Source organism: Cryptotermes secundus, unplaced genomic scaffold (genome assembly GCF_002891405.2).
Source record: "Cryptotermes secundus unplaced genomic scaffold, Csec_1.0 scaffold825, whole genome shotgun sequence".
Taxonomy (NCBI): Eukaryota; Metazoa; Arthropoda; class Insecta; order Blattodea; family Kalotermitidae; genus Cryptotermes; species Cryptotermes secundus.
In genome coordinates, this window is record NW_019738888.1 from 636,730 (window position 1) to 649,931 (window position 13,202).

The following is a 13,202-nucleotide window of genomic DNA, read 5'->3' on the forward strand; positions in this document are numbered from 1 at the left end:
TTACTTACTTACTCAAGGAGCTGAGCCCTTCTGGAGGAGCCACCAATTCTGCAGCTACTCAAGAATTTCCCAGCATTTTATGGAACCCGAAGGTTCATTACAGTGTTCACAAGAGCCCTCCACTGGTCCCTATCCTGAGCCAGATTTATCCAATCCATACCATCCCATTCTATCTCTCTAAGATCCATTCTAATATTGTCCACCCACCTACGCCTTGGTCTTCCTTGTGGTCTCTTTCCTTCTGGCATTCCCACCAATATCCTATACACATTCCTCGTCTCCCCCATTCATGCTACATGACCTGCCCACCTCATCCTTTTGACTTGTTCATTCTAATTATACTTGGAGAAGAGTACAAGTTATGAAGCTCCGGCAAATGTATTGGTAACAACAAAAAAGTTTCCACTTTTGCAAAAAGCTTACTTTCAATACTCTTTATATGAAGAAAATACAATACATGTACAGAGGAACATCCTATTCAAGTATTACTAGTCAATCTACTTCATGTTCAAAAACAAACTAAACAGAATTGAATTCAACTAAATTCAAGTGCAAGAATATAATTCCAATGAACGTAACTGTGTTAAACAGCATACACTACCAGGGACTTCACACTTCATGTTCACAGAGATACATTTACCACACCACTGACTGCAGCCACTCCACTAGGTCCATTGTGTAGTCAATCATGGGTTGCTCTTTGTTGAGGGGAGCCTCAGAGAGCAGGTTGCAGGGCAGGTGCAGTTCTCTCCCAAACCTCATGCTTGCAGGCATCATATGTGTGGGTTCATGGGTTTGTACTTTGTAGGCTAGCAGGAAGAGAGGTAGCCCCTTGTCCCAGTCTCTTTGGTGCACTCAAATGGCTCCCTCAGGAGCTCCTCTACTACCTTCATGTATCGTTCCATCATGCCATCTGAATTTTGATGCAGAGTTGTGGTCTGTGTCTTGCAGATTCACAAGTTTTGTAACGCCTCCTGTAGGTGCCATAATTCAAAGTTCCAGCCTTGTTGTAGTGCAGTTCCCTCAGAACTCCAATCTGGCAGAAGATACTGGTCACCAGAACATTTGCAATTGTTGATGCCCTTTGGAGAGGTACAGCAAACTTCTGGCCACTCGGTGAAGTAGGCCACAGCAATCAGGAGGTACTGATTCCCCTTCTTGCTACCTGGAAATGTCCTGTTATGTCTCGTGATCCCCTCGAACAGTTTCCTAAAGTTAAACTGCTGTATGAGGCCCTGTCTCCATGTCTAGTGACCTAAACTTGCTGCACAGGAGTCACATTGTTGGCACCACCTTCCAATGTTGCTCCTTGCATGTTGTCCATAGTGCCACTCTCTACCTTATGCAAGGTTTTTTGGCACACAAGTATCCTCCTAAAGATCTTCTGTTGAGCTCTCCCAGTACTTCATTTACTTTGTAACAAGCAGAACTATTTAGATTGCCTTGGATCATCCATCGGCCAACTTCCAGTGGTGTTCTAGCATGCTGTCTGCCACTAACAGGGAGATCCATGAAGCAAGCCAATTAAATATTGTATATGGAACTGTGGCTGGATATGCCCTTTCGCTGTCCAGCTTCCATTTCTTGTTGAACTGGCCCCATGTAATTGCAATCCTCCATGGCCTGGCATGAACCCAGTCATCCATGGTGGAAGCAGCAAAGACCCATACTTTTGCACTGCTTAACTCTCTTTCAACTTTCTGGCCCTGAGCACAAGCCCCCTGGTAGGGCCTTCAAGAAATTGTGCTCTGGGAGATGAACTGTTTCTCCTTCCACATTCTTGAAACTAAGGAAACAGATCAGTACAGGCTAGTTGGTGCACATGTGAAATTCTTGCCCAAATCCTTAGCCTTGCCCTTGCACATACTCAGTATAAACTAATGCTCCTTACAAAAACAAGCTATTCACCATCAGTATGATTAATACAAGTAATTCAGACTAAAACACAAAATTAAATTATTATATTTTCACAGAAACTTAATCTTCAGGCGTAATCCATTTGTTTTCAAGTTTAATTTCATTCTTTCCTCTCTTCTGTATGGAGCGAATATATGTAGGAGGAGGGGTGGGAAAAATACCCTTCACAGTCATTTCTTTCAACATTTTCAAGATGTCAGGTGACTGGAATGTGACTTCCATACTCCCAAAACTCTTGCCCTCAGCATCAGGCACAATATCTCCAACTGCCCAATGACATGGTGAGCACTGCAAGAGATACAGAATAGTGGCAGCTTTAGCAACACTTGGAAATTACACTGTGGAAGATGAGACAGGACAATCATCATGAATGGTGAAGAGGTAGGGATTGGAATGAGCTTCTCATACCTATTGTAAGGGTGGTATTCTGGCATTTGCCTGACAAAAATGAGGAAAACCATCATAAACATTGGTTAAGACAGAAGGTTATCCAAATGAAATTAAAAATATTTACTTCTGAATACAAGTCTAGAGCCATATGCTGCCTGCCATTTGTTTTTGTGTGGCTCATAAGAGCAGCTTTCAGTTCTCCAAAATATGTATTAATGCATTCTTATCTTTATGAAAAGGCATCAAATCTTGTAACACACAGAAGAAGTACTTACTAAATATTTCATATATATTTTTTTACATCTATTTTGCAAAACACATGATACGAGGGTCGTAATGAAAGTCATGAGCAACAATTTTTTGTAAAGCAACATGCTTTATTATTGACAAATCAAATACACCACCTCAATCTACAGACCTTTCTTTACTTTTCCACATAATCGCCACTTCTTTGTACACATTTCTTCCAGCGTTCTGGGAGTTTGAAAATTCCCCTTTTGTAAAATTCCATTCCAGCCATCCGAAGACAATGACACACTGCTTTCTGAATTTCCCCCCCCTTGTCTCAAAACGTCCACACAGCTGATCCTTCACAAATCCGAAAAGACAGTAGTCGGAGGTGCCAGATCAGGGCTATAGGAGGGGTGTGGAAGAACTTCCCACCCCATCTTTGCAATTGCTTCCAATGTGAGGCGAGTGGCATGAGGGCGAGCGTTGTCATGCAGGATGATGATGTTTCGTCCTGGACATTTTTTGCGCAATGCATCACGGAGCTTGTGCAGCGTCTGGACATATCGAGCAGCATTAATGGTTTGCCTAAGTTCCAGGAATTGTCCAGAATAAACACCTCTGCATCCCAGAAGACTGTGCCCATCACCTTCGCAAGCTGATGGCACTGTCTTTGCCTTTTTTTTTTTTATGGAGAATGCAAATGGTGCCATTCCATACTCTGCCATTTCATTTCAGGCTCAAAATGGTGAAACCAGCTTTCGTCACCTGTCACAATACAGAGCAAAAAATCATCGCCTTCGTGTCGATATCTCTGCAGCAGTTCTCAGGTGATGGCTTTTCACTGACCATTGTGGTCTTCGGTCAATAACCGTGGGACCCCATGAGCACAAACTTTCCTACAGCCCAAAGTTTCAATCATCTCCTGTACTGCACTGTGCCCTATTCCAAGTTTTCGGGTTATTGTGTCCACAGTCACACGCCTGTCATCTTGAATGATCTCATCCACTCTTTCCTTGTTGCGTTCAGTCGAGGCTGTTCGAGGACGACCGCTCCGAGGCTGGTGTTCCCATCTTTAAAATGTTTCACCCATCTTCGAACACTGCTCACACCCATGCACACACTTCCATAAGCACGGTGAAGTCTCTGGTGAATTTCTGCAGCAGGGATTTCCTCTTTCACAAGAAATTCGACAACAGCATGCTGGCGAAATGACATATCATTGTGGGCCATTTTATTAGAAGTGATACTGGTCACTGAGTGGCTGCTATCTGTATTCGCATCACGATTCACCTGCCCTGAAGATGGAGGCGATACGTTCCTCTGAAACGTCAGTTAAAACCAAGAATACACAGCGCCAGATCCCAGAAGATGACTTTTGTCATAGTCATCGCCGTGAAAACCTCAAAACTTACAAGACTTATGATTGTTTCTCCTGTAAAATGCAACAACCCCTAACTATATTTGATAAAGATGTGGGAGTAAATTTTTCATTTGATCAGTATTTGGAAGACAATCTAACAGTTACTCATCACATTTGTGTCATCAACAGCATTCACTTGCATAAATACATCAATAAACAAAATATGAAAGCATGATGCACTGGTAAGTCTATATTCAGTAAGGGATATCCCTTTGCATCCAGAGTAGTGTATGGTGTGGTCTTCTGTTTCACCTGTCAGAATTGCTAAACCATTCCTAGACAATGAAGTGAAAGTTTAATTTTACCATAACATTTCTTTAAGAACACTTTGATCCAACTTTCCAGTGCTTGAAAGAGAATACAAAAGATATATATATATATATCTTCAACAGAATTGGAAAAGCCCACATGTGACACCATTCCTCAGTTCCTGATTATTTCCAACATTGTCATTTCCATACAATATTCTGGACAATATGATGAGTTAGGAGCTGGGATAGCTCAGTCAGTATAGTGATGGGCTACAGGCTGAACTGTCTGGGTTCAATTCCTGGCAATGCAAGATTTTTCTCTTCTCCACAGCATCCAGACTGACATTGGGCCTACCCAGCCTCCTATCCAATGAATACCGTGGGCTCCTTCCTTGGGAATAAAGTGGCAGGGGCATGAAGCTGACCGCTCACCTCCATCTAGTGTCAAGGTCAAGAATGGTGGAGATATACCTCCACTCCCCCACGTTTTCATGGCACAGTGCTTAACTAAATAAGCACAAGGACAACTTTACCTTTTACAATAATGAATTACCTAACTGACTACATCCTCTAAGGGTATCAATAGATGTGATTACGGACTATCTGAAGGACACTGTCTACAGGAATAATCTGCATCTAGCACAATTAGCTGCATTTTCAGAAATCTCAATCAACATGTTACTGGATGCACACAGACCACATACTGAAAAGGCGTTTTTATATGAATAGTGTGACGTGCTGCGCTAGCTGGATGCCCCCCCCCACCCCGGGAGCGGTGACACGCCGAGCAGAGCCGAAGTGAGCCGAGTTCCAGCACACTGGTCACTATGCAACGCGGGTAAACAGTGGTTGCGAGAGACAACTCCCGACAGCGTTGCTAGCAACACGGCGCCAGACAACAGTGGTGCCTATTACGTGGCTGTTTTCTGTGTTGTCCGGAACAGTGCTAAATAAGGAGCAGCGAAGACTATTCAAGACAGTTACAGTTACATTTCTGAAGTTACAAGTTAGCCAGGCAGTCAACCTTTCAGTTGTAGTCTAGCATTTCAGTCTAGTATTTGTGATACTGCCGATGGCAGTAACTGTCAGATTGTAATTTGTGTGATCGTAAGAGCGAATGTGAAATAAAATTTGCTATATCCAGTAAGGCGTGAAGTTATTTGTCGCGTTATACACCCAACACATGACAATATATTGTAACGTGTTTAGACACTGAAGACGCTGTAGAGATGGTTAATTGGTTTATTGAACACTCTACAACGGCTACAATTACTTATCACACAGTTGCGGGGTTTCACACTTTATAACCCTAATTGCATTAATCTGTTACCACTGTTGCGGGGTTTCACGATTTACAACCCTATGCGCAAATCAGTTCACTCTGTCTTCAGTAGTCTACACGTTTACACTGGAGTCAGAAGTGGGATTTGGACTTACACGTGTGATCGACGAGATTCGAACTCGAAACACATTACATTGGTGTCAGTTACCAGTGTGATAAGTGCATTACACTAATGAACATGGGTGTTCATAATTACAAGATTCCATCGTAGGACCATAGGTATAAAATGAAAGTTACCTTCACACTGATTTGCTGTAATGTTGGCTCGTTGCCAAAACACAAATCAGCAACCTCTGACCGACTCTTGTGTTGTGTGAAGTCTATTCCTCTTGGTGTCTCTTCAAGCATGACTAAAAGAGAAGTATCTGCTTTTCACAATTGTATATGAATAATTAAGTAAAATTACTAACACATTTTCAAACTAAAATACTGACATCCAATTGACTAAATATAGTTTATTATACAGCGAATACCCATCACAACAAACCCCAGTGATTCAGGGAAATTTATTCACCAACATGCAAATTTGCTAAAATGAAAGGTGGTGAAATGCTGAAAATGATACTATATAAACAATTAACCTATTTAAGATGAACTTTATTTCCTACTTAAATAAGCAACTGTCTCTAACTGTGATTTTAAGTGCATTTGAACAAACAAATCATCTACTTTCAAAATATGTGATATGTTCATATATATATATTTTCTTGTATTCATTTGTTTACATCATTATACTTGGTTTAAATAATGAGAATTGTATAATAATATCATGTGTTAGAGTGACTATAGACAGGGTTTGCATTGCAGATTGGATTTATTGACCACTTACCAATTGTAACTACAAGTAACTATAACTCTATCATTAATCTCCACACTTTACAAATAATTACAGCACATGCTAAGACTTCACAGTCTGCTTTCACTAGTTGTTTCCTGGTAACAGATCTCAGCAGTGAAGATCTTTCAGCTTCTGTGTTCACATCGTTACTGTCTGGCAAACAACCCACAACTGAATTAAACAAAAAGACAAAGTCAAAGTTACTTTACGACTGGTGATTCACTGCAAATCAGTTTATCTTGGTGCCAAGCCCCTTGAGGCTCACAACCAGAAATATTTTCTTTTAACTGAACCCTCGCAGCCATAGTCCTTATGTAACATCCTCTCTGATGAAAGGATGGGTTTGTCTCTTATGAATAGGCTTCTCTTCACCACTGTCAAGTGTATGTATCACACACATAGCATGTTATTAAAAATACTTCCTTGTGCTCTATGTACACATCCTCTGTCAGTACAGGCTTTGCAAAGCAGATCATGTTTATCTTACATATCTTATGCTAGAATGGCAGCTTAGTTCCTTGGATGGTCATAAGCTTGACCACTGGCAAGTTTGAGCCTCTTATATTTTATATATCTGGTTTTGTGTTGTCCTATACTGCGAACATGTGCATTCTCATGACTTTGTATGACTTCTGCCTGCTGCCTGCACAATATATAATTATATTATTACATACATATAGAAGGTTGAAAAGCTGTGTGCAAATCGTGGACCAGTGTCCACCTTGCAAAATTTCTAATAGTGCGGAGAACCTTGTTTTGTAGGCACTGCAATGTTAAGAGGTCTGCCGCTAATTCTCAGGCAGGGCAAGCATAAGTCAGTACTGATCTGATCAGTGCCTTATGGAGGGTTAGTTTAATGTTGACACTTAAATGCTCACTTTTGAATAGGAAGTATATTCTAATAAATGTTCTGAAGGCCTTGGCTTCAATAATTTCTATGCATAGTCTCTATATAACCCTCTTATCGAAGATTACACAGATAAATTTTACATGACTGATGAAGGGGATATTTCATTCTTTGTATGTAAGATGAGCCTCAGGGGCTGAACTAAACTCTAAACTTGTCCCACTGATAACCGCTTCACAAAGACCATGTAGAAAACACTGTTTCCAACAGTTCCTCTATTGTTGCGTATGAACTGTTGAGGTTCCCATGTGATCACTACCCAACCAGTCCATTGGAATGCTGGCTGCTGCCTAGCAACGGGTCTATACACCACAATACCAACAAAAGAAAGCAATACTGGCTACTTTCTCATCATTTGCCCAGTTAAAAGATTGTGTTCTTTTTTTGTAACATGAGAACTGTGCATGTTATAAAGTTTTAGCAATATATGTTATATATTTTTTGGGCACCTGTATCTGTATATTACCACAGTTCTGAATCAAATATAAGAGTCTTTATTGGCAAGATACAAGGATTCAATGCTTCAAATGTCTGTGAAATCCATGACAAAAGTAGCTGTTTAGTTAATAATTAATAGTCTGTAGCTAATTTTCAGACAGGTGTTCCCAAAAATATTCATAGAAGGGAACAGAATTATTGTGTATGTGTGTGTGTGTGTGTACGCGTGCGTGGGTGGGTGGGCGTGACTGTTCATATTGTTAAATAAAAGAAACATTTTTTTTACAAATCTGCCAAAATATCTGGAAGTTCAACTGAACCGTAATTGTCTACTTTACACAGTGGTATATTCAGACATCATGAGCCTTCTTGACATGCATAATTAGTGCTTACCGTGTACAAGGTAGTCACATACATATTGTGACATATGGGCCATTTCTGTAACAATAGAGGAATGTACATAAACATTCTCATGGCAATGAATACAGGCAACAATAGAAGAACTGCCATTTCTATGCGATGGCTGGTAAACCCAACCCTAAAATAACATGACAACAATGAGGGGAAGCTGTGTCTTCTGTGTGGTCCACACCAAGCAAATGCATGAATAGGATGTCTGCTGCTAGGCAACGAAACTGTAAACATGCATCCTTAACAAAAGAAGATGGTGTTTTCTGTGGGGTCCATGCAGAGAAGTTATCTTGAAGACAATCGGTGCTACAAGTCAAGCACTTCTCTGCAGGGGATAGCCACGGGAAGTTCATAGTAGAAGAATTAGAAGTCAGCCTGTGAAGACTTAATGTGCGATCTGAACACATTATGTGTGCTGTGGTGCAGTAATATCTGGAGTGTCAGTTAGGGCAAGGACACACCAAAGAAACTGGCAACCACAATGCAACTGCAATTTCTGAGAAATGTTGCTAATTTCAAGCAGGCAACTGATTTCAGGATTAGCAGGCACACACTGAGGAAACTTCCGTTTGATTAGTTGCTATCATCTTAAGTGGGCGTAAGTGGATATGTTCGTCTGACATAATGCATGGCTGTATTTTTTAATTTTGTGCAAATTCCTTCAGCAATGGAAGATAATAATACTGATCCTGTCATAATATGGTTGTAGTTAAGGTCGGTTGAGATGGTGTTGGAAGAGAGGTTGATGACCATAAGGAAAATATTTGGATGTTAATTAATTTGATTTAATTAAGGTCAATTTATTTTAATCAGTTGTGTTCACACACAATACAAAATTTTGACATACAGTGCAACAATTTTAGCAAAATAGAAGACATATGATGATGGCCATATACAGCCGAACCATGTAACGTGGAAGAAGGGTGACTATATAATAAGTTGTATTATGACAGAAATATATGTGAAGTAAATGATATATAAATGCAACAGGACACTTAAATACAATACTTGGAAAATAAACCACTGTATGCATCCATTCTTCTGTTACAATTTAAACTGAGGTGCTTATATTGTTTAGAAAGAACTTAACCAGGATCCAGATTCCTCCATCTCATGAGAAATTCTTTCCCAAGCCAAATCTATTTTGTCCTGCCTAGAATAGTCTGGGTGGAATTTGTCATATATACCAGGCCCTTGCTCAATTAAAGTAAAAAAGTAAAGCTATCCCTAACACAAGGATATTGCTTTGGGAGCACTACTTCACATAGAGGGAGCTTTCGACAGAACCTCATTTGATATAATCAAACAGGCTGCTGGAAAGCATGGCATAGAGCCTACAATATGCAGGCAGATCAGGGCTATGCTGGAAAGCAGAGCCATAACTGCTACATTATCAGGAGAAACCCTGGGGGCATCCGCATCTAGGGGGTGTCCACAGGGGGGCGTGCTCTCGCCTCTGCTGTGGGGCCTGGTCATCGATGATCTCCTGTGGGGACTTAATGATGATGGTTATTATACAGTGGGATGTGCTGATGATATAGCAATCATCATAAACGGAAATGCCTTTTGACAGTATCAGAGCATCTTTAAACAGCTATGTACATGGTCCAACAATGGTGTGAAAGGACAAGTCTTTCCATCAATCCCAATAAGACGGAAATGATACCGTTTACCAGGAAGAGAAATATAAAGGGCCTTAAGGAACCGACCGTCTTCAATAAAATGATCCAGCTCTCCAGCTATGTAAAGTACCTTGGTCTAGTATTAGACAAGGGACTGACATGAAAAAAAAAAAAGAAACAGCTGGACAAGGTCATCAATAAAGCCTATAACGCTTTTTGGACATGCAGAAGCATGTTTGGTAAAACTTGGGGACTGCAGCCACATGTTGTGCATTGGATATACACTGCGGTTGTAAGACCCATAATTACATACCGCGCCACAGTATGGTGGCCCAGAGTTAAACTCAAAACAAGCAAGACAGAACTTAGCAAACTGCAAAGGCTGGCTTGCTTGGGTATCACAAGAGCAATTCGAACACCTCCAACAGCTGCACTGGACTCCTTGGACTCCCCCCACTGCATCTACAGTTGGAGGCAGAGGCCAGGGCAGGAATCTACGATCTCCAATGCAGTGATCAATGGAAACCTTGATCCAATAGTTTTGGACATGCATAAATAACTCAGGACATGAAAAAAGAACCCATATTACAAATGGGGTCTGACAAAATGATACTGGGACATGTATATGAAAAACCCTTCACAGTCAGATTTCCTGACAGGAGTGAATGGGAAGACAGGATTTGGCCCGATAGAAAGGGGGGACTGATCTGGTATATAGATGGTTCCAAGATAAATAAGGGCACTGGAGCTGGGGTGTACTGCTATGGCATGAGGCAGAAGAGTGGTTCAAGCCTTAGGCAGTACACAACAGTAGTCCAGGCAGAAGTATATGCCATTAAGGCATGTATTATGGAGAATCTAGAGAGGAACTACAAAAATAGAAACATCTACATTCTATCTGAGAGCTGAGCTGCACTTAAAGTGCTTGACAAACACCAGATCAACTCTAAATTGGTCTGGGATTGCTAACAAACCCTCATGGAACTTGCCAAACATAACAGGGTACAACTGATATTGGTGCCGGGGCATGAGGGTATTGCTGGAAATGAAACAGCAGATGAATTGGATAAGACTGGAGCTGAACATCTGTTCCTAGGACCTGAACCAGCCTGTGACATCTCTATAGCAGTTGCCTGAAAGGCAATCAGGGACTGGACACATATGAAGCACAAGAAATACTGGGGATCCTGAGGACCCTCTGCTAAAAGAGCAAAGGAACTGTTGAAGTTAAACAGAAACCAGCTACGATGGGTGGTGGGACTACTTACAGGACACTGTCACCTTAAAGGACACCTCTTCAAACTGGGACTAAGTGATAGTCCCACTTGTGAGAGGTGTCAAGAAGAAACGAAACAGCCACACACGTCCTGTGTGAATGTGAGGCCTTAGCTTATTTAAGATTACATCACTTGGCTCTATACTTTATGGAACCAAGTGACTATTTTGACACCCTCAGATACAAAATCCTGCACTTCATTCGAAGCGCAGGATTGCTGAGGGGATAATCAAAAGGAGAAGCACAATAGATCACTGTAGGTCGCAGTGCAAGAGCAGCAAAGGCCCACCCCTTATACCTTCATTCATTCAAAACTATCCCTGCAGCAGGCCATAAAGGCCCATAGGGTTGTGAGATGTTGAGGGTCCCACATTATGTTGACAATCGGCTCATAAATGGCGGTAAGGTTCTCAGCCTTACACACCAGCTGTGCTTTACTCCCCAGGAAAATTATTTAATTAATTCCTGGTACTCATTTCTGTTAGAGGCTGAGTCAACTCCAGGGCCACAGTGCAACTTGAAGGATTAGGTCAACTGAAAAAAATCCAACGACGTCATTGGGACTTGAACCTGCGACCTTCCGGCTTGAAGCATAGCCCCTCAACCAACTACGCTACCATGTGCCCCCACTCTTGCTCAATTAACTGCACAATAACAAAATTAGCAGCTCTGTCAACCTTTCGTGCCATCTTATGAAACAAATGACTCACCGAAGTGTTACAGAACAGCTGACACTAGGAAACCATGTGGCAACTCAACTGTGAAAAGGCTGGCATACTCTGTTGCCTGACGTTGAGTTTCTCAGTCTTTCCACAAGTTGCACTGCTGTTTCCTAAATTTGCGCGGTTCCATTTAGTAACAAGCGTTCAACCCAGGCCAATAATTCTTGGAAATTGTGGTTGTGTTGCGGTTACCAGTTTCCTTGGTGTTCCCCGCCCTTGTAGTCCCTGTGTTAAGATCCATATTCAGGAAACAGATAGGGAAATCTTTGCAGAGGAATAGCCATTGTTTAGATGTGTTACATATCAACGACATGTGAAAGCAGATATAGAAGATTTTATTTGTGTGTTATAATTACAGTATCTTGGAAGTGTTGTAATTAATTGTAGTTATGACCTGTAAGCAGTCAATGAAACCAATTATCAATCCAAACCCCGTCTTTAGTCATTGATACATGTGACAATATTACCAACATTACCAGGTCTGTACTCCTTGACTCCTTGCAGCACATCCTGTACGCTCGAAGCATCAGATTCAAGATTTTTCAAAAACCTGAAGAGATGTCTGACATTTTGTCCAGACAAGCTGCAGTCTTCAGCATGATGGTAACCCAAAGCCCTTGAAATTACCTGTAGCGATCAACAAACAAATTCATTTCCACACCACAAACCGATGATAGATATATCAGTACTCGACCAGAAAAGGCTTATAAACCAAGTTAATGCACCCTCCACAGGAGGAGGACAAATTCTATTCAAACTGTAAATGATTCACTGTTTCTAATTTTGTATGGTTCATGTAAATGAAACTCATGAAGACTAATTATAGTAAATAAATATATATATGGAGAAACATAGCACATAACAATGAAATGGATTACCTAGAAGGTAATCATTATCAAAAGAGATTTTCAGGTAAATTACAAGTTTGTTATGTGGAAACACAAGGCCAAAAACAAATTCTTGTCTTCAATGCAAACACAGACAGCAGGAGATCAATTACACACTGTACTGTCTCAATGGTTAAGAGTACCGTTAAAGAATCCAAGAAAAAGCAGAATATTTTAAAGTAATTCTTAAAATTATTATTATTATTATCACTGTCTTATAATACCTATAATTACCTATTTTGATGATCCCCAATAATTTCATCTGTGTATGGACTTAACCTTGAGAGAAGAATATTGGATAAAATTTTGTATGAAGTTGATAGCAGTGATATCCCCCAATAATTACTACAGTCAGTTTTATCACCCTTCCTGTGAAGTGGTACAACAATAGATCCCTTCCACAGATCAGGAAATTTTTCCTTATTCCAAAGAGAATTAATTAGCTTATAGATCTTAGAATGTAATATTTCACCTCCTGCTGAAAAATGTTGTCGGAATTTGATCACTACCTGATGATTTATAGCTTTTACAATTTGCAATAGCAATTTCA

At 40.7% G+C, this 13,202-nt stretch overlaps 1 protein-coding gene across 1 annotated transcript in view; it reads right to left on the reverse strand.

Moving 5' to 3' along the window:
• Window positions 1–419: 419 nt before the first annotated feature.
• Window positions 420–13,202, reverse strand: part of LOC111871298 — a 33,159-nt gene continuing 20,376 nt past the window's right edge. The window contains exons 6-8 of the mRNA XM_023864302.2: window positions 12,242–12,392; window positions 5,789–5,901; window positions 420–2,205 (exon numbers count right to left, since the gene is read on the reverse strand). Coding sequence (XP_023720070.1) covers window positions 1,978–2,205; window positions 5,789–5,901; window positions 12,242–12,392 — 492 coding nt within the window. The 3' untranslated portion in view covers window positions 420–1,977. The remainder of the gene's footprint in view (window positions 2,206–5,788; window positions 5,902–12,241; window positions 12,393–13,202) is intronic.